General features: G+C 42.5%; 1 protein-coding gene across 1 annotated transcript in view; it reads left to right on the top strand.

The window, feature by feature from the left end:
- ST3GAL5 (ST3 beta-galactoside alpha-2,3-sialyltransferase 5) overlaps window positions 1–22,066 on the top strand; it is a 1,145,576-nt gene that overhangs the window by 949,966 nt on the left and 173,544 nt on the right. The window contains exon 5 of the mRNA XM_044062329.1: window positions 2,134–2,320. Coding sequence (XP_043918264.1) covers window positions 2,134–2,320 — 187 coding nt within the window. The remainder of the gene's footprint in view (window positions 1–2,133; window positions 2,321–22,066) is intronic.

The raw sequence follows: 22,066 nt of genomic DNA, 5'->3' as shown, positions 1-22,066 counted from the left end.
GTGACACAAAAATGTAAGCCACTGATAAAACTTGAAAAATGATAAATTTAATAGAACACCAAAACAACAAAACAAACACGATGGGATTGAGCGCGCTTTCATCTATCACATCAAGACTTCATCAGAATCCGTTGCATCCGCTGTTAACTAACCTTAAATACAGTTCTAATTAATTAGTTAATTAATTGAATGCCAACCAAATTAGTATCATATCATGTCAATACATAATACTGCATCAGGAATATAAAACCTTGTCCAAAGTATGAACATTTAATACCAAATGTAAAAACTAATATGTTTAAAACAGTATATATTAAATTAAATATATATAAATCTATAAATAACTCTGAAGGACTTTCAATCATAATACATGTATTAAAATAAATAATGAATAAGTAGTTAATAAGTTCCAAAATGAATAAATACAATATATATAATACATAAAATAACACACATAAAAGTGCTCCAGATGTCATCCAAAAATATGTAACACCAGATATCAACAGGAAAATACATAACCCACCACTATCTGTATGTAGGTTTATATATATGTGTGTATGTACAAGACACTTGTATACACTACGTATACTATTATTGTATATATAAAAAAATGATGTCTATAATTATGTATTGTCGGGACCATCATCCTTGTGAATCCAACAAACCCGTTCTAAACTATTTAACTATTTAATTCAGTTTAGGGTTATTGGATAAAAGTTTAAGGGCAGGTTTTATGGAGAGGTGATCGTTCATCCCATAGGAACCACAGGCATCAAGCCTGAGTTGCCAGATCATTTCTCTGTGTTCAAGTAGGGACTCCCAATCACCTCCCCTTTCATTTCTTGTAACCTCTTCAAGAACCCAAAACTTGATGTTGGCTTTTTTACACACCTCAGTGTGCCTAAAAAGGGCGTTATTACCATTTCTTTTGTTTATATCTCTTATATGTTCATAAACCCTTTGTTTTAACTTACGTTCGGTTTTACCGACGTAGTATTTTTCACAAGTTAAACATAAAGCCAAATAAACCACCCCTTTGGTGTGACAGGTGTGGTAGCCCTTACTTTTCAGTTTCAAGCTTAATTTACTAAGCCAAAGTGTTTTTTCCCCCAATATAAAGGTACATTGTCCACATCTACCACATTTGTGGGTCCCCACCTTTTGTTGTGTTCCACTTCCACAGGGGGGCTTCTTCATCTCAAATAATTTTTTGAAATTATTATTCTTCCTGAACCCAAACCTCAGTGGTTGTTGAAAAATGGAGACATCAGTGCTAATATGGGAGAACATTTTCCATGCTTCGTTTATGCCTCTTTGTATCCAATATATCCCTTTATAATAGGTCAACATCAGACGAGGTATATTATTATCATCTGTATTGTTAATCTTTAACCTTGAAGGAATAATCATTGCCTGTCCAACATCACAATGGTTATGTGTCAGTAGTGGCTTGTACTGAATATACCGTTTTCTCAAAACTTCACGTTTAACATTCTTAATTAATGCAAGTGGGTAACCTCTGTCCCTAAAAAACCTTTGTATTAAATCCATTTCCTTACCACATGAAACATCTTCACTGGTCATACGAGAGGCCCTGATCATTTGACCTTTAACTATATTTCTCCTAAGATATAAGGGGTGGTCACTTTCAAAATGAACATAGGAATTAGAAAAACATTCCTTTCTAAAAACCCTAGATTCGTATTTGTTACCCACTTTGTTCTTAACAATAGTCACATCTAGGTAATTTATCTGTTCTTTATTGTACTGAAAGGTAAATTCCAGGAAAGTGGTAGATCAAACAACTCATCTGTTGAGCCAGACAACATGGATTTAGCATTATGGAAGTACATTACTTCCGTTTTATTGTCATATGTCAATTAACAAGGGTGTACTATACTGGATGAAGGTAGTTGTGAGAAAACTGTCTTAAAAAAATGGATGGGAGCTGACCACTTTTCTCCTTTCTTGTGAAATTATTTAAAAAGTAGTTGTAATTCATCAGGTGGGTCTGCATGATTTTGCTAGTGGTTTATACATTTTCTTGTGCCTGTAATCGTTTGTTCTGTATTAACATAAAATGAAGTAATACAAATACATATAATTACTGCCACATGTGCTTCTCAATTGCAGATTGAACAATGCTCCAGTTTTGGGATATTTTGAGGATGTTGGAAGCAGGACGACTATGCGACTAAGTTACCCTGAGGGTGCACCTAAAGATGAAAGAGAGTACCATCCTGACAGTCTTTTTGTTGCAGTTATTTATAAGGGAGCTGACTTTCACTGGGTGAAGGCCATGATTAAAAATGAAAGTGTGGTATGTATACAGATACAAGCTATTGACAGTATGTATGCCAGTATTGAGGAACACAGAAATTTAACAAAGTATATTTTTATAAAGTGTTTTCACTTTAACAACTGCAGTATTGTATTGGTGGCTTGTTAGCAAACCTTTGCAAAGAAGACTGTGAAAACTTAAGTTGTGCCTATAAGATGTATATGACAAAGGAACAGAGAACATGATGGTTAATTTTTCACCCTTAGTTGGAGTTATTTCATAACTGTGGTGGTGCGGCGGTAGCGTTGTCGCCTCATAGCTAGACGATATCCCGTTCAATTCTCAGCTAGAGCGTCTTCTGTGTGGAGGCATACGTGAATGGGGCATGCCTTAGTTGAAGGTTGTGCGTCAGGGCTGGTAACCCGGTACGTAAAAATCCACTACCAGTCATTAGCGGACCGGAGTTCCGCTGTGGCGACCCCTAACCGGGAAAAGCCGAAAGACACAAAGTTGGAGTTATTTCATAAAATGTATAACATCTTTGTATCTGCTCCGGTGGCACAAGAGGGATAAAGCCCTGATTAGAGCTCAGCTGACCTGGGTTCAGTTAGTGAAAGACTGTTCTTCTTTTGGCCCTATCTTCAGCAAAAAGAGTCTCTGAACTCCAGGCTGTTATGGCTGTCCCTCCCTTTTTTTTTTTTTTCTCATAGGGACAGGGTGTGTCTTCATACTAATCCTTCTTTTATGCCAAAAATAGTTAATGAATTGTCTCTTAATCAGTCTACTAATTTGCCCTCCTGTTTTCCTTCTCCACAGTCTGCTAGTGAGAAGGTTTTTCACATCTTGGATTTGCATAGGCAGCTCAGATATTATTTGGATAAGACTAAGGTCTTTTGCAAACCTGAGCAACTTTTTATTTCTTTTCATCACACATCTCTGGGCTTGGCTGTTTCAAAGCAAACCATTTCCTTCTGAATCCCTAAGGCTATTTCTTTTTGTAACTCTTTTCATGGAAAAATGTCTTTCTGCCTCTGTAAAGGCTCATTCTGCAAGGCTGTTGCTTCCTCTGATAATTTTTTCAAAGGATTATATACCAATTCTGTCTGTGAGCCTACTGCTTGAACTTCTGTTCATAGTTTCACTAAGCATTACAAATTGGATGTTTCCAGAGCAAGAGCTGGCTTTGCCAGAGCTATACTGCATGGGTTTCTTGAGGGCCCCTCTGTGCCTTCCTCCTCCCAAATTTTCTCTTGAGCTTTTTTACTCTGCCTTTTGTAAAGAGTACTACAGCAGTAATATGGAAGGTCATAGTACAGTTGTGTAAAATCTTGTAGATGTCCTTCTTTTCACTGTTGCAGTATTCACTTCCTTCCTCCTTCCCCTTCTTCTCTGCTCTTTTCCTTCCATCTTCCTGGCATGAACTTTCTTTCCTTTTTCTCCTTCTGGATACACTAGTTCTTCCTTCTTCCTAGGACTGTTGATGCCCTTCCATTTCACTGTTGGTAGGACTGTTGATGACCTTCCATTTCACTGTTGCAGTATTCTTTACAGTACAACATCTGGCCAGTCTGCCAAGGCCTTTAGGTTGCTAAGGGTACACCGTACGTCACATGTATGCTGTCTGCATATAGCATAGGGCATAAAGATGTCTGGATGTACCACTCTCAGAACTTCTTTGCCACCAGTCTGAATGCCATCTTCAATTGCCAGTCTGAACGCTCGCTTCGTTTGCTGGTTCACTAAGCCGTTTTCAGATAAATGCCCCATTGGGGTTTTGTTCTTATCTTTTTTTGTATGTTCTTGTTGCTTGTGGGGTTCATGTCATCCAGGAAGGGTAAATGGCAGTGCAGGAGACAGGTTCCCTATAAAGACCGTCACGAGCAGTGTTTATTTTGTCTAGGTGCTTCCCATGACCGTAAGTCCTATTCTGTTTGCCAGGCCTTCTTTCCAAAGACCCTGTGTAGTTGGCTTTCCTCTTCGGTCATTTATTTAGAAAATAGACATCGTAAGCTTTTGGCAAAAGACACTGTGAGAGGAACTTCCTGCTCAGAAGGTCAGCTGTCCACGAAGAAGAGGCCAAGAACCCTAGCTCTGATTCTTCAGTTCTGCTGCCTCCGCCAGATGTCTCTCTCAAGGCTAGTGAAAGCCCAGATCATCGCCCAGCTTTTGAGTTGCATTCCTGCGCCGCGACTGCTTCAAAGGCTGGCATGGATCCAGCTTCATGCACGTCCCTGGAGGCCTTGCAGACATCAGCTTTTGATGTTCAGAGGAAACTGCACCTGAACATCACCAAAGGGCCTAGGGGTGTTCCTCAGATTTTGGTTAGGAAGGAGGTACTGATTACAATTGTAGAGTGTTGTATGGGTCTGAGCCTTCTAAGTTGTACAAGGCTGACGTCCCTTAAAGAAGAAACAAAAAACTACTCATGTTTCTCCTGCTCCTAAGGATCGTAAGAGTGAATGGCAGAACCTCACTGAAGGTTTGTTTGATGCCCTTATGGTTAAGCCTTCTCAAGGAGTTTCTGTTCCAGCCTCCCCTTGGTCTTCTACTCCTGTTTAAGAGGCCTAGGGAAGAAGATTCCTCTGAAAAGGAGGAGGATTCGGATGAGGAAGCACTTGCCTATTTTTCCCAGATTCCTTCTCCCTTAGACTATGATTTTGAGGAAGAGTTCAGTAGTCCTGACGATCATTTTGAGGAGATTTCCTTTGGGGATACAGTTTCCAGAGTGATGGAAGTTTTCAAATGGGATTGTGCCCAGATGTGTGAGGTTCAGAAGAGGTATTACAAGCTTTTGCAAATGGACGGTCCTAGACTTGCTTTTACTCCTGTCATGTCTGTCTTATTGGATGTATTTTCTACTGCATCTCAGACTTCTCAGCCCCCTACTCCCCAAAATCTTGATAGATTTTATAAGGTTCCTGTTGATTGCAAGTTCCTTTATAAGTGCCTGTTAGCTGACCCCCTGTGGTGTCTGTGGCATCTGACAATCCATCTAAGTTACTGCCTTCTTCACAGTTGCTTCCTACTGATAAACACATTAGAAATATGTAAAGACTAAGTAAGAGGTTTTATACCCCAGCTACCCTTGCTTTTAGGGCTGTCAGTTATCCGACCCTTATGGCAAGATATATTTTTGCTCTTCCTTCTCAGTCTTCTCAGTTTATTTCCGACCTTCCTGACTGTGTGGGGAATACTTCTGCTCTATCCTTGTGAGGGGCTTGTTCTCAGGTGGTTTGCCACTCTGTTGAATGCAGTTGTGATGCAGCAGATGGCTCCTCTAGGGCTGCTACTTTTTTCTGTGTCCTGAGGGAGATATTCCTGGCTTTGATCTCAACTTTGCCTGATGATATTAAGGCTAGGTTGATGGCTGCTCCTCTGGATAACAAGCATTTGTTTGGTGCTGCTGCTACTGCTACTGCTGACCTGTTCAGGTCCCTACAGAAAAGTGTAAGGCTTTACAAGATTTTAAAACATATCTTTGTTTCTCCTATACCTAAATCCCAAAGGAATTACTCTAATAAGCTGGCCTTTGTTCGTAGGCAGCCTCGCACTTCCCCCAAAGTTAAGAAGGGTGGCAGAAGGGTTCCCCCTGCTAAGGCTACCCAGACTCTTGTAGCTCAGAAACCTCCTTTTTCCTAACAAACCAGGCGCTGTCTGACTTTCCTGTACTTCACAGCCACATTCCTCTTTCTGTTCATCTTTCCCTGTCTCTTCCTTGTTTGGTTAAAGATTAATCAAGATTCCTGGGTTCTTTCCTTCATTCGCCAAGGGTATTTTATGGTATGGAAATCTCTTTCCCCTTTCATGGGCATTCTTCAGCCCTCTCAGGAACAATTAGCCTTTTTTCTGGGGGTGCTTCAGCATCTCTTGCCTCGGGGAGCTATTTAGGAAGTTCCAGTTTCTCAAAGGGGAAAGGAGTTTTACTCCAGAAAGTTCTTGGTCCCCGGGAAAGAGGGCACTTGAAGACCCATTCTGGATCTCTCACCTGAACATGTTTCTGAAGGTTCCTTCCTTTTGCATATTGTCCCTTCAGACTTTTCCTCTGCTGCTTCCTCAGGCTTTTCTAGTTTCTCTGGACCTCAAGGATACTTAACTTCATATACCTGTTCATCCCCTTTTCAGGAAGTTTTTACGTTTCTCTGTTACTTCCTGGCATTTTCATTTCTCTGCTTTGCCCTTTGGCCTTTGTACTGCCCCAGGGGTATTCATCAAATGCCTCTCTCCTGTGATTGCATTTTTGCAGGCTAAAGGGGTTGCGGGTCTTTCCCTACCTAGACAACCTACTTTTTCAGACATCCTCTCCAGAGTTTCTACTGCAGCATCTTCATTTTGCCATTTCCCTCCTGCAAAGCCAGGGCTTCACTATAAACTTCCAAAAGTCTTTCCTGACTCCTTCGCAGGATCTTTGGGATTGGTTTCTGGGATGCAGGATCCAGACTGTTCCAATGATGTTCCCAAGGCCCTAACTCTCATTGCTTTCTTTCAGTCCCTTCTTCCTCTAGCCTCAATTTCAGCCAATAAATTTCCAAGACCTCTGAGTTTCATGGCCTCCACCATTCCTATGCTCCATCTAACCAAACTCCACATGAGAAAGCTTCAGTGGTTTCTAAAATCAGTTTGGCATCAGCACTCTTATCTTCTAGATTTCATAGTCCCTCCTCTTCCATGCCTCAAACTGGAAATTCATTGGTGGATTCGTCAGTTGTCTCTCAGTCTAGGGCTCCCTTTTCAACCTCCGCTCCCCTCTCAAGATCTGTTCACAGATGCTTCAGACTTAGGATGGGGGGGCTTCCTCTGGCTCTCTAAAAGTGCATGGTCTCCTCAACAAAGGAAAGCCCACATCACTGTCAGAGAAGAGAGCTCTTCTGTTGGCTGTTCATCCTCTTTTCATTCCAGGGCCCCTGAAGGTACTGACAGACAATGCCATAGTGATGTGGTATGTCAACAAGCAAGGGGAGCCAAGATCTTATCTCCTGTGCAGGTTAGCACTTCGTGTGGGAGCTAGCTATCCAGTATCAAGTGACACTTCAGGCAGTTTACATTCCTTCAGGTCAGAACATTGTGGCAGACTCTGTGAGCAGGTCCATATCACAATCCCATGAGTGTATGCTTCACAGGGAAGTGTTTCTAGACATTGTCCAGCAGTGAAGGTGGACGCCCTCCATTTTTCCTGGAAGGAGATGTTTCTTTATGCCTTCCCTCCTCTTCCTCTCATTCCAAAAGTCCTGTTCAGGATAAAACTGGATGCTCCCAGAATCATGCTGGTGACTCCCTTTTGGCCCAGACAGCATTGGTTCCCTGTTCTTCTACATTTAACCTGGGGCAGTCATCACAAATTAACTCACAGGCTGGACCTACTCACACAAGACAAGGGATCTGTCATCCATCCCCAACTGCCCACTCTTCAACTGACACTGTGGGTGATAATATTTTGATTCTTTATACAGAGAGGCCAGGAAACCCACCACTATGAAATCCTACTTAAAATGGAAGAGGTTTTCCTGTTTGGTGTCTTTCTCTTAACCTAGATCCACTTTCTTTGGATGTTCATTGGTTCTGTCTTATCTGTGTGAATTGCACAATGCTGGGTTGGCATATTCCTGTTAAAGCCCACTTGTCAACTACTTCTACCTCTAGCATCCAATTCAACCTCTAGATTTGAGGCTAAACAGTTTGCTAAAGATGGGGAAGCCTGTCCCTCCTTCCTGGGACCTTAATTTTGTTTGAAAAAAAAATGACTTGAGCTCCTTCTGAGCCTGCAGCTTCATCTTCCTTGCAGCATTGTTCTTGGAAGACTGTTCTTCTGTTGACCCTTACTTCTTCCAGACAGGTGTCTGAGCTTCAAGCCCTTATGGATGTTCCCCATTTTTTAGTTTTACTTAAGGACAGGGTGTCCCTTTGTAGTAATCCTTTTTTATGACCAAAGTGATGAATGAGTTGTCTCTTAATCAGTCTGTTCATTTACCCACTTTACCTTCTCTGCAGTCTGCTAGTGAGAAGGCTCTGCACAGTTTTTATGTGCATAGACAACTCAGGTTTTATTTGGATAAGACCAGAGGTTTTTGCAAATACCATTTCTTTTAATTTTTTTCATGGCCAATACCTTCCTTCTTTGGTTAAGGTTCATTAGAATAGGGCTGTGGCTTCTTCTGGTACTTTTTTCAAGGGTTTGAATACTATATTCATGAGGCAGCTACCTGGACTTCTGTGCATACATTTACCAAGCAGTACAAGTTGTATGTGATATCCAAGGCTAGAGCTGGTTAGGCTAGGGCTATTCTTCATGGCTTTCTTAAGGGCTCTCCTGGTTCTTCCTCTCTCTCTCTTCTTCCTGAGCTATTGCATTCTCCCTTTTGTAATGAATACTGCAACAATGAAATGGAAGGACATAGTACAGTTGTGTAAAATCTTACCGTAATGGTAGATGCCTTTCAGTTCACTGTTGCAGCATTCACTTCCTCCCTTCTCCCCTGGTTCTTTTCCCTTCTGGATGTACCTGGTACCTTTCTAATCCTTAGGCTGGCATTTCTGCTACTGGTGCTGTCAGTTCTGAGGATGGTACATCCAGATATCACCTTAATGCCCTGTGCTATATGTGGGGAGTATACATGTGACGTATGGTGTACCCTTAGAAACCTAAAGGCTTTGATATACTGACTTGATGTTGGTCCATTCTTGGCAGCTGACCCCTATTGTAAAGAATATTGCAACAGTGAAGAGAAGGACATCTACCATTATGGTAAGATTTTTACATACTGTACTTTCTTCCTGGGGATATTCGGTTCTGACGTATGTGCATCACCTTTATGATCTACGCCTAGAGCGGAGATGAGGGTATATGCATGACGTTCGTCTGTTAAAATGCTAAGGCTTTGTTATACTGTCCGGTCGTTGGGCTACCTGTAGCAGGGAATCCCTTTTGTAAGGAATTCTGCAGCAGTGAAGAGAAGGGCGTGTACTATAATGCTGATCAGACTTGCAGCCTAGCCTTAAGATCCCATTTTGTCAGTACCCTGCAACCCAAAATACCTGCTGCCTAGTTTCTTCCTCTTTCACTAAGAGTTTGAGGGACCAGACCAGGGGTGAATTTCTAGTTTCACATCTGTTTGTTCATGTTGCATTTGAAGAGGTTCAGCAAGCTTTTTTATTTTATATTTAAAAGAAGTCTTTTTCATAAAAATCACATTCCTTGAGCGTTACCTTTTTTGCCGGCAGGTCTAGTTTTATGCTACGGTGGAAGTTTAATTTTTCAAGTGGGTGTTTAAGTTGATGTTTGGTAAGTGTGTGTAGAATATTACATATGACTGGATCTTTTGAGGCCTTGCAGGCAAGGCAAAGGTCCCTTTCAAAAGTCTGTAAGAAACAGAGAAGAGAGGAAAGCAAAGTTAAGGTGACCTGTTTAACACATGGAAGATATTTCTTTTATTTGCTTTGTGAAGAAATGCTGCAATCTTTCAAGTCACATTATATGTTTTAACAAGTGCAAACAAAAAGGTTATTATGTTCTATAGTAGATCTGATTAGGGAAGGACAGGGATAATAACTTCCCTTGACACAGAAAATGTACCCTGGTATTTAATCTGCCTAGATAAAAGGATTTCCTAACAGCAGATGCGTGGTGGTCAAAGGATAGTTCTTGGCATTTAGATTAAGGACATAGTCCTGGCACCATTTATTTGAAATGATAGACCTTCTTAGAAAATCTGAGAGTCAGCTGGAGAGTTTGATAATAGTTCTCTGCAAACATGGTCAGCCACAGGCCCTTAACATGGGCCTTGACATCGTAAGAATAAATACTGAATTGAAGTGGACCAAAGAATTACCCCTTTGTTTGAGAGTATGCTCATTACCCTATTGGACTGAGTTCTGTCAGTGCGCCAGTTTGCTAGATGTCTTATCCCATCAAAATCAAGGAACGAGGTGTTATAGAGCCATCTATGTGGTCCCTTCTGGCCAAAAGGACTTAGGACATTATTGAAGATTCTTTTTAATGCCAAATAAGTCACACTAGCTAGGACCAGTACTTCTGGATCTCAATGGTTTAAACTCTTGTGTCCCAAAATAAACCCTTTAAATTGTCATCATGCAGTCATTCGTTTAGAAGGAGACCTGATACGCTCTTTGGACACTAAGTTGACTATCCCCATCCACATCCTCATAACCATATAAAATTGCCAAGGATTCCAGGAGGTGTTTATGCATCCAGGTTGGAGCTAGTCACTGTGCATTCCAAACCCTATCCTTTGGTTTCATCTTTGCCTTCAGTGTTCATAAAATGTATGTCTTTCATAAGATCTCCCCAAACACTGTAAAAAAAACAAGATCTTCACTTAACTTAGATGACTGACTCCTTGCTGCTCCATCCATGAAGTCTGTTTTACTTCACAGGGAGTCTCTGCTCACATTGTTTAATTCTATGTTGATCACAGTGCATCTTCTAAATCACACCTGGCTTCAACCAAAAGACTATTTTTCATTATGTATACAGTAGGATACAGTCTTTTATAGAGCCCAATTTCCTTAAGACAGGATGTTCTTTGTGTTTCACTGTTGCAGTCATTACATTTGGGTAATATGCTGGCAGGTTCCCCTTAGTCGGCCTGAATAACAAAGTCTTGGGTCCTGCGTCAGTTGCTGTCTCCTCTTCCATGACGTCAGGTCGTCAGGGGTATAAAAGAAGCAGCCAACGCCATTTTAATCAGTCTTTCTTGCTGCGCAGTGCCAGAAGCAGAAGCAATTCACAAGTGCTGGTCAGCCGACTCCTGAAATTTTCATTTTCGAGTTTCAGAACTAAAGTCTTCAAACTAAAGCTAAGTACTCCATTGGGGAAACTTTTTCTTGCTCCTTACCGATGTCAGTAAAAGTTAATAATTGCATTACTTGTGGGAAGCAAATACCTCATAAGGATTTTCATTTGTACTGTATTCTTTGCCTAGGCCCTGATCACAACGTGCCTTGCTGTCGGTTTTGTGCTAAATTTAACCAACGCACTATTAAGCATCGGTATATTTTTGCTTCTAAATATTTTGGTTCAAGATTTAACTATCATGAAATGTCGTCAGTTAGCAATCCGTCTACCGGAGTTCACAAAAACCGCAAGGAAAAAGACAGAGACAGACCGTCGAGGTCCAAAACCGACGACAAAGCTTCTCCTAAGCCAGTCGCCGGTTCGCCGGTACTCAGTGAGGCGCTTTCGCAGCCCCTGATGCCCGTTACTTTTGAATCGGAGGCCTCTACCGAGACCCATTCGGAGTCTGGTATGCCGTGAGATTCTGCAAGTATTGAACCCGTGGATGTGTCTCTCCCTTGGATGGGTCTGGACCCGCTGAGCAGGCACCCACTTCTGAGGGTGTTTTCAGGCCTCAACATTTGTATATTAAACCGATGCCCTCATCAAAAACAAGGCCAAAATCTACTTCTATGTCTAAAAAAACGATGCATGAGCCACGTGCTCAGGCCCCTATGCCTAAAAAAACAAATGATCAAAATGGCTGAGGATTTAATTACCTTGATCAGGGGTTCCCAACCCCCCCTGCTAAGAGGCCTAGGCAAGGCACTGATTATGAATCTTCAGATCAGGTTTCCATTTCTTCTGATTCCTCTTCTGATCAGGAATTTTCTATTCCACATTATGAGGACTCTGCAGAGGAATCCATCCCTTCTGCTTCTCCTCCTGAGGATTACTCTTTTGGAGAGACTTTGCATACTTTAAGGGAACATTTTCATTGGTAGAGTCAGGACTTCTCAGAATCCAAAAAGAGGCTTAGGGATTTTCTTCTACTTCCCCAGCATAGGCTTTTGGCAATACCTCCTGTATTAAACATTGTTGATGATGTTTTCTCGGAATCAAGCATGGCTTCTGATTCCCTGCCTCCAGCTCCTAGTAAGCCAGACAGATATTACAGGGTTCCTGACTCCCACAAATTTCTTTTCAAAAATCCTGCTGCTGACCCTGAAACTATTTCTCAGGGTCCCAAGGGTGTTAAGGCTTCTACATTCAAAAATCCTACACCTTCTGATAGAGACTCTGGGGCGCTGGATAGATGGGGAAAGAAGGTTTATATGTCTGCAACCTTGGCAATCAGGGCTTTAAACTGCCAGTTTCATATGCTTAAATATCAACAGCATGTTATGGCCTTACTGAAACAGAAAATGATGTTGATTTCTGATTGTGTGGAAAGTAAAGAGTTACAGGATTTATTGCATTCAGCAGAACAGGTTGGAAAGCATACTTTGTAATGTGGTTTTGATTCCTTGGAGGCCTCTTGCAGGGCCGCCGTAACTGGATCTGTGATAAGAAGGCATGCTTGGCTCAAGGAGCAAAATCTGCCTGATCATGTTAAAGCTAAATTGTTGGATATCCCTTTACAGCAGGACAGTCTGTTTGGTAATAAGGCAGAAGAGGTTTTAAAAAAGATGGAAGACAAAGCTAAATCTATGCAAACTGTAAAAGATTTCTTGCAAGTGCAGCCACCCAGGTTCAGTAGACACTGGCCTACTAAGAATTGGTCCTTTCCTGTGTCCAACAGAGCCACTCAGGGCAAACCCAGACGCTCCAAAGGTTCCAGGTTTCAATCACAAGGATCTTACAGGTCAAAGCAATGGGGTGCCTCCACCTCCAGATCAGGAGGTAACAAAGCACAACCCTAGAGTAAACAGTTTCAATGACTTTCCTCTGCCATCTCCAAGCACTTATCTTCTGGCAGCCCCTTTGGGGGGAAAACTAGCACTTCATGCTCAAAATTGGCATTTAATTACCCAGGACAAGTGGGTATTAAACATAGTATCCCAGGGGTACAGATTTAATTTCCACACGTTGCCAATTCCAAACGGATGGCCAGATCTGCCACCAAACCAGTGGGCAGAGACCCAGAAACAAGTCATGTCCCTCATGGATATGGGGGCTATTCAACCAGTGCCAGAAAAGGAAAAAGGACAAGGATTTTATTCAAGACTTTTCCTGGTACCCAGAAAAGACAAAACATGGTGTCCAATTCTGGACTTATCCATTTTAAATACGTTCCTGGACATTCCAAAATTCAAAATGCTGACTTTACAACAGCTACTGCCTATGCTAGGCAAGAATGCCTGGTTGGTAATTCTAGACTTAAAAGAGGCATACCTGCATATCCCAATAAGGGAATCTTGCAGAAGATACTTCTGCTTCAATGCAGGCTTTTTGCATTACCAATTCTCTGCACTGCCCTTTGGCTTATCTACTGAGCCCAGGGACTTTACATAGTGCCTGGCACCAGTAATTGCATTTTGCAGACAAAGAAACATTCACATTTATCCATATCTGGACGATTGTCTCATTCAGGCAGAGGACAAAGACACTCTTCTTCAGCATCTGGTGTTTGTAAAAAGGCTTCTAGCATGCCTAGGGTACACCATAAACGAAAATAAATCACAACTGGCACCCTCTCAAATAATTACATTCCTAGGTGCAAGCTTGAATACAACTGCCCAGATGGCTTACCTCACGCCAGACAAACAAATTCAATTGACAACATACTTCAAACAAGTGGTTACAAAAACCCAGCTATCTGCAAGACAAATTCTGCAGGCTTTGGGTTCATGGCATCCTGCATTCTACTAATTCCATATGCGAGCCTGCATATGAGGAAACTTCAATGGTACCTAAAAAGCTTATGGAGTTAACATTGTCACAGCCTGGAAACAATGATTCCTCTCATTCCCTGCCTGCAACAGGAGTTTCTTTGGTGGGCAAAGGCATGTCACCAAAACAAGGGACTGTCATTCATTCTACCCCCCTGCCACCCAAACCCTAACTACAGATGCATCAGACTATGCTTGGGGGGCCCATCTGGTAGGGAGATGCATTCAGGGCAAATGGAGTCCAAACCAAATGCATCTACATATCAACCAGAAACAAATGCTAGCTGTACAGAATGCTCTGACAGCCTTCAAGGACTTCCTTCATCCAGGACAACTACTGATAAAGACAGACAACACCACAGTTATGTGGTACATAAGCAGGGGGGTACCCACTCCTACTCCTTTGCAGACTAGCCATGGCCTTGTGGAACACAGCCTTGACGTACCAAATACATCTTCAAGCTCAATTCCTGTCAGAAAAACAAAATACTCTGGCAGACGACCTAAGCAGAAATGTTATGGACCCGCACGAATGGAAACTGGATCCACAGATCTTCAGCATGTTAACACGAAAATGGGGGAGCCCAGACATAGATCTATTTGCCTCTCCCCAAAACTATCAGTTGGACAAATTCTGCACAAGAACTCATCACAAAAAAGCATGGAAAGTGGATGTGCTATCCTTCAGCTGGAAAAACCTATCAGTATGTGCCTTTCCCCCTCTGCCTCTACTCTCCAAGGTCTTACTAAAAGTCAGACAGGAAAAACCAAAAATGATTCTAATTGCTCCGGACTGGCCTCGCCAACACTGGTACCTGCTTCTAAGGAATATGTCACACCTTCCTCCATGGTACTTGCCTCAAACACCTCACCTATTGTCTCAGCAGAACTATCAAATTCTGCACACTCAGCTCCAAACTCTGAATCTTGCAGCATGGCTAATCAACTAATTTCAACAACCACATCTCTCAGCAAACCTGTCACGGATGTCATTTTGGAGGCCAGAAGGCCTAGTACTAGAAAATCTTATGCTGATAAATGGAAGAGATTCTGTGCTTGGAACCAAAAAAGGAATAGATACAGCAAAGCCCAATATACCTCAGATTTTGCAATACTTAACTGAGATGCTTCACAAGGGCTTATCTTTTTCTTCAATAAAAATCCATGCCTCTGCCATCTCAGTTCATTACAATACAGAGCCTCCCCTCTTTTCTCATCCCCTGCTAAAACAGTACCTCAGAGGGGCCAAAAATTTAAGGCCTCCCAGGAGAGTGCCAACCCCTGCATGGAACTTCAATTTTGTGCTGGAAAAACTCACCCTACCTTCTTTTGAACCAGCAGCTACTGCAGATATAGATATTTCATCTATCAAACCTTCATCTCTCCCCTGACACTCTATCCTGGTTCTCTAGCTACTTATCAGACAGATCCCAAGCTGTCAAATGGAACAACTCTACCTCCTCCTTCTTACCTACACCCACTGGCGTTCCCCAGGGGTCCATCCTTGGACCCATGCTTTTCAACATCTTCATAAATAACCTTCACTCTGCCATCCCAGACACAACAGTCATCCAATACGCTGATGATTCTACCTTAGTCTGCACCGCCTACAACATTCCCGAACTACTGACAAAAACCCAAATAGCTTTTTCCACTACAGAGAACTGGATGCACCAAAATCATCTCTCTCTCAACTCTAACAAATCCAAAATTCTTCTCTTCACTCCCTCCAGGGCTTGCACATTTGATAAAACAGCATTCAAAATCATAAGCCAAACCATGTCACCCATAGAGGTGGTCCCATCTGCAAAACTCCTTGGCATCACTATAGACGAGCACCTCAGATTTGATAGCCACATACAACAAAACATAAAGAAAACCCACCAAAAGCTAGGCATGCTCTATAAAAACAACTGCTTTCTCTCCAACTCCACTAGGCATTCCTTAGCTACTACCTATCTTCTACCATCTCTACTATATGGAGCCCCTCTCCTTACTAACCTGTCTTCTTCCATCTCCACCAAACTCGAAATCTGCTATAATAAAATCTCTAAATTTGCTACCAAATCTAAAACCTCTTCTCATCATTGTCTTTCCCTACAAACTCTGAACTGGCTAGAACTCCCTAACTACCTAGAATACCTCCAACTAACCACTGCTCACAAATTAATATTCTACCCTGATAAATGCCCAGCCCTAGAAAACATCCTTCCACCATACACCCCAAACAGATCTCTAAGATCTGAACACCAAAATTTAATCGCCATCCACAAACCCAATCGCCCTGGTGGCCAACTCCTTCTCTCCTACTCTCTTGGCAGGAAATGGAACTCTCTCCCTTCTACTCTTAGTAAAACATCTAACACTGAAGCCTTCAAAACCCAACTTTTCTCTTACTTGTCCACTAAACATAAGTGTACCTGCTTACATCCTACTTAAATTTAAATAAATTCCCCTTGAATCCCTCTATATCCTTTCTCTCTACTCTATCCTAATTCTCTTTTTTCTTCTCTTTTCTTCTCTCGATCTCAGCTTGATCAAACCTTAATCCACTCTCAGTCTATGTACTTTCTCTCTCTCTTCTCCTCATATGTAAATATTGTAAATAGCATGTAACCTTAGACCTTCTTCTCATACAGTTTAACCTGCTACTTGAAGGAAACTACTAAATCTATTATCTACCTTCCTGAATGATGATTTTTGAAGTATACTGTGTGTTTTTGCCTTTTTTTTACTAATCTGTATCAATGTAATGTAATTTCAAATGTATATATTTTATTACTACCTTTTACACCATGTAACTAAGATTGAATTTGCTTTGCTTTTGGAGCTTTTCTCCCCGGGCCTCCACTGAAAATGGGTACGTTCTGGCCCAGTGGACTTCCCCGGTAATCAAACTGGAAATAAATAAATAAATATAAAATTTCTTTCTTGGAAGACAGCCTTTCTTTTGGCAGTCACTTCAGCTAGAAGGATTTCAGAACTACAGGCTCTCATGGCAGTGGAGACTTTCATTATCTTTTACCCGGACAGGGTGGCCCTCAGGACCAATCCTTCTTTTATGCCTAAGGTGGTATCCAGTGTGGCTCTTAACCAGACCATTCACCTGCCAACTTTTTTCCCAAATCCACAGAACAAGGGGGAGCGGATTCTGCATTCATTGGATGTGCACAGACAACTAAGATTCTACTTAAACAGGACAAAATCTCTAAGAAAGTCTGAGCAAGTACTGGTGGCAATTGCTGCAGGATCAGAGGGGAAGGCTATGTCAAAGCAAACTATTTCTAAATGGATAAGCCATTGTATTAGTTTCTGCTACTTGCACCATGGTAAACCTGTGCCCAAGGGGATCAGATCCCATTCCACCAGGGCTGCCTCTACTTCAACAGTTTTTCTCAGAGAGGTTCCTACCAGAGACATTCTAGAAGCTGCTACTTGGAGCTCAGTTCATACGTTCACAAAGCATTACCATTTACCTCTCTTTTCTAAATCTAGGGCAGGCTTTGCCACTGCAGTCCTGCAGGGCCTTATAGCTGCTCCTAATGCTGTTTAATTCCATCCTCCCATCCATAGCTTTGGGATTCTACCCAAATGTAATGACTGCAACAGTGAAACACGAAGAACATAGTACAGTTGTGTACACTTACCATAAATGTAGATGTTCGAGTGTATTCACTGTTGCAGTCTGGGTTACCCACCCGCCAGCCCCCATTTTATACCTCTTCTTTCCTTCACTATGCTCAAAAGCCTTTGTGGTGTATTTGCTTTTAGTTGAAGGTAAATTTTATGTGTTCTAAAGTGCATGTATATGTTTATAGTTATATATATATATATATATATATATATATTTTTGCTCCCCATTTGGGGGGGCGCCTGACATCTGGGGCAAGAAAAACGTATTAAAATGGTGTCGGCTGCATGATGTTCATCGTGTTTCATTGTTGCAGTCTTTACTCTTGGGTTATCCTGCTGGCAGGCTACCCGCAGTCGGCCTGAATTCCAAAGTCTAGGTCCAGCGTCGGTTGCTGTCGCCTCCTCCCTGCCGACAGTGCGCCAGGGGTATAAAAGATGCAGCCGACGCCATTTTCTCCAGTTTTTCTTGCCGCGCGGTGCCCGAAGCAAAAGCAGTTCGCAAGTGCCGGTCGGCTGACTCCTGAGATTTTCAAATCCGAATTTCAGATCCAAAGTCTTCATTAAAGCTAAGTACCCCGTTGGGGAAACTCTTTTCGTGCTCCAGACCGATGTCAGAAAAAGTTAACAATTGTATTTCTTGTGGGAAGCAAATACCTCATAAGGATTTTCACTCTTACTGTATTCCTTGCCTAGGCCCTGATCACAGCATTGCTAGCTGTCGGTTTTGTGCTAGAGTTAACCAATGCACTATTAAGCGTTGGTTTGATTTTGCTTTCCATTACTTTGGCCGAAGATTCAATTATATAATGCCGTCAGAACAGCCGACGACCGGAGTTTCTAAAAAACGCAAAGAGAAAGAAAAGGACAGGCATCCGATATCCAAAACCGACAATGAGGCTTACGCTAAGCCAGTCGCCGGTTCTCAGTGAGGTGCTTTCGCAGCCCCTGGCGCCCGCTACCTCAGAGCCACAGGCCGCTGACGACTTCCACGTGGAGCCAGCTAGGCCTCTGGATACTCAAGGTATTGAACACTCTGAAACCATTCTCTCAGTTGGGTCCGGAGCCGCTGAGCAGGCATCTGCTTCTAAGGGTGTTTTCAGACTTACACAGTTATATGTAAAGCCTACTTCAGATTCTAAAGCAAAAACTAAAGCAGCTCTTAAGACAAAGAAACAAGTACAGCATTCTCCAGGACAGACTTCCATGCCTAAAAAACAGATGCTCAAAATGGCCGAAGACCTAATTACCTTGATCAGGGGTTCCCATCCCCCTCCTGACAAAAGGCCTAGGCAAGAGACTGATTAGGATTCCTCAGATCAGGTTTCCATTTCTTCTGACTCCTCTTCTGTACAGGAATACTCTCTTCCTCCCTATGAGGATTCTGATGCTGAAGAATCTAGCCCTTCAGCCTTTCCTCCTGAGGATTTTTCTTTTGGGGAAACCTTGCATACCATGAGGGAGCACTTCCAGTGGGAGAGCCAAAACTATTCAGAATCAAAGAAAATGCTTAGAGATTTCATTTTACTACCTCAACACATGCCTCTGGCTATTCCCCCTATGTTAGACATTGTAGATGATGTATTTTCAGAGTCCGGCCTTTCTCCTGACTCATTACCTCCAGTCCCTGTTAAACCAGACAGATATTACAGGGTTCCAGATTCACATACATTTCTCTATAAAAACCCTGCTGCTGACCCAGAAACTATTTCTCAGGGTCCCAAAGGGGTCAAGGCTTCTACTGCAAAAAACCCTATCCCCTCTGACAGGGATTCAAGTGCACTAGACATATGGGGCAAAAAGGTTTACACTTCTGCTACTTTGGCTGTGAGGGCTTTAAATTGTCAATTTCATATGATTAAATATCAGCAATACTTAATGTCACTGCTAAAACAGAAAATATTGGCAAATTCTGATTGTGCAGAAAATAAGGAAATGCAGGATTTATTGCATGCAACTGAAAAAGTGGGAAAGCATACATTGCAATGTGGTTTTGATTCTCTGGAGGCCTCTTGCAGGGCCGCAGTTACAGGTTCTGTCATTAGAAGGCATGCTTGGTTAAAGGAACAGAATCTGCCTGATCATGTTAAAGCAAAATTATTAGATGCTCCATTACAGCTTGATACCTTATTTGGTGTTAAAGTAGAGGAGGTGTTGAAGAAAATGGAGGACAAAGTGAAATCTATGCCAGCAGTAAAGGATTTCTTACAGGTACAGCCACCAGGATTCAGCAGGAACTGGCCTACAAAGAATTGGTCCTTTCTAGTGTCAGCCAGGCCACAAAGAGGCAGATACAGATGCCCCAGTGGCAGATCCCAGCCCCAGGGCTCATACAGGCCTAAACAGTGGGGAGCTTCTACCTCCAAAAGCGGAGTAGACAAATCACAGCCATACAGGAAACAGTCCCAATGACTTGCCTCTGCCAGCACCAAGCACTTATCTTTTGGCAGCCCCCTTAGGGGGAAAACTAGCACTTTTCTCTCAAAATTGGCACATGATCACCCAGAACAACTGGGTCCTGAATATAGTGTCTCAGGGATAAAGGTTCCATTTTCACACCCTGCCAAAGACAAGAGGAATGCCAGACCTGCCACAAAATCAATGGGCAGAGGCACAAAAACAAATTTCATCCCTCATGGACATGGGGGCCATTCAGCAAGTACCACAGCAAGAGCAGGGACAAGGATTTTACTCAAGACTTTTCTTGGTACCCAGAAAGGACAAAGCCTGGTGACCAATACTGGACCTGTCTATTCTAAACACATTCCTGGACATTCCAAAAGTCAAAATGTTAACTCTGCAGCAGCTTCTGCCCATGCTGGGCAAGAAGGCTTGGCTTGTAACTTTGGACCTAAAAGAGGCATATCTGCATATCCCAATCAGAAAATCTTGCAGAAGATACCACAGATTCATAGCTGGCTCAATGCACTACCAATTCTCTGCATGCCCTTTGGGTTATCTACTGCGCCCAGGGTCTTCGCAAAATGCCTGGCACCAGTAATTGCATTTTGCAGACAGAGGAATTCAAATATACCCTTACTTGAACGACTGCCTTATACAAGCAGAAAACAAGGACATTCTACTAAAGCATCTGGCGTTCGTAAAAAGATTATTAATCTGCCTAGGGTACACAGTAAACGAAAAGAAATCAAAACTAGTGTCCTCTCAAGAGATAATTTTCCTGGGTGCAAGCTTAAATACAACTGCCCAGATGGCTTATCTCACGCCAGACAAACAAAGGCAACTGACTTCTTACTTCAAAGTGTTGGCAACAAAGACCCAGTTATCTGCAAGAAAAATTCTGCAGGCTTTGGGCTTTATGGCATCCTGCATTCTGTTAATTCCATATGCCAGACTGCATATGAGGAAACTTCAATGGTACCTGAAAAGTGTTTGGTCTCAACATTGTCACAGCCTGGAAACAGCAATTGCCCTCATTCCTTCCCTGCAACAGGAGTTTCGATGGCGGGCACAGGCCTGTCACCTCAACAAGAGACAGCCATTCACTCTACCCACAGCCAGGTAATCAATAACAACAGATACATCAGATTATGCCTGGGGGGCCCACATGGCAGGAAAGTGTATTCAGGGCACATGGCCCACAAGCCAAATGCATCTACATATCAATCAAAAAGAGATGCTAGCTCTTCAGAATGCCCTGACAGCTTTCAAGGACCTACTTCATCCTGGGCAACTACTGATAAGGACGGACAATACAACAGTCATGTGGTACATAAACAAGCAGGGAGGCACACATTCCTACCCCCTCTGCAGACAAGCCATGACTTTGTGGGACACAGCATTGACTTATCAAGTACACCTGCAAGCACAATTCCTGCCAGGAAAGAAAAATACTCTGCAGACAAACTAAGCAGAAACCTCACGGATCCTCACGAGTGGAAACTGGATCCTCAAGTCTTCAGCATGATAACAAAGGAATGGGGATGCCCAGACATAGATCTATTTGCCTCCCCTCACAACTGCCAACTACAGAGATTCTGCACAAGGACTTATCACAAGCAAGAATGGAAAGTGGATGCTCTATCATTCAACTGAACAAGCCTAACAGTATATGCCTTTCCTCTTCTGCCTCTCCTCCCCAAGGTACTTTTAAAGGTCAGACAAGAGAAGCCAAAAATGAGTCTGATTGCCCCAGACTGGCCACGCCAGCACTGGTACCCAATCCTAAAAAGCTTGTCTCAAGGCCCAGCCTGGACATTGCCTCTCATTCCTCACTTACTGACCCAGCGAAACAATCAGATCCTCCACAGCCAACTCAGGACCCTAAATCTGGCAGCATGGCGGATAATGTAGCCATTCAGAGCACACCTCTCTCTAAAGCAGTGATGGACGTTATTTTGAAGGCCAGGAGGCCCAGTAGCAGAAAATCGTACGCAGAAAAATGGAAAAGATTCTGTGCTTGTAACTAATTGACACGTTGGCAGCAAATATTCCTCAGATTTTACAATACCTAACTGAGATGCTGGACAAAGGCCTATCCTTTTTATCAATTAAAATCCATGCCTCTGCCATTTC

This window comes from Protopterus annectens, chromosome 2.part1 (genome assembly GCF_019279795.1).
Source record: "Protopterus annectens isolate FY-2018-M chromosome 2.part1, PAN1.0, whole genome shotgun sequence".
NCBI classification, from domain to species: domain Eukaryota; kingdom Metazoa; phylum Chordata; order Ceratodontiformes; family Protopteridae; genus Protopterus; species Protopterus annectens.
This window is presented reverse-complemented; position numbering and strand designations above follow the sequence as displayed.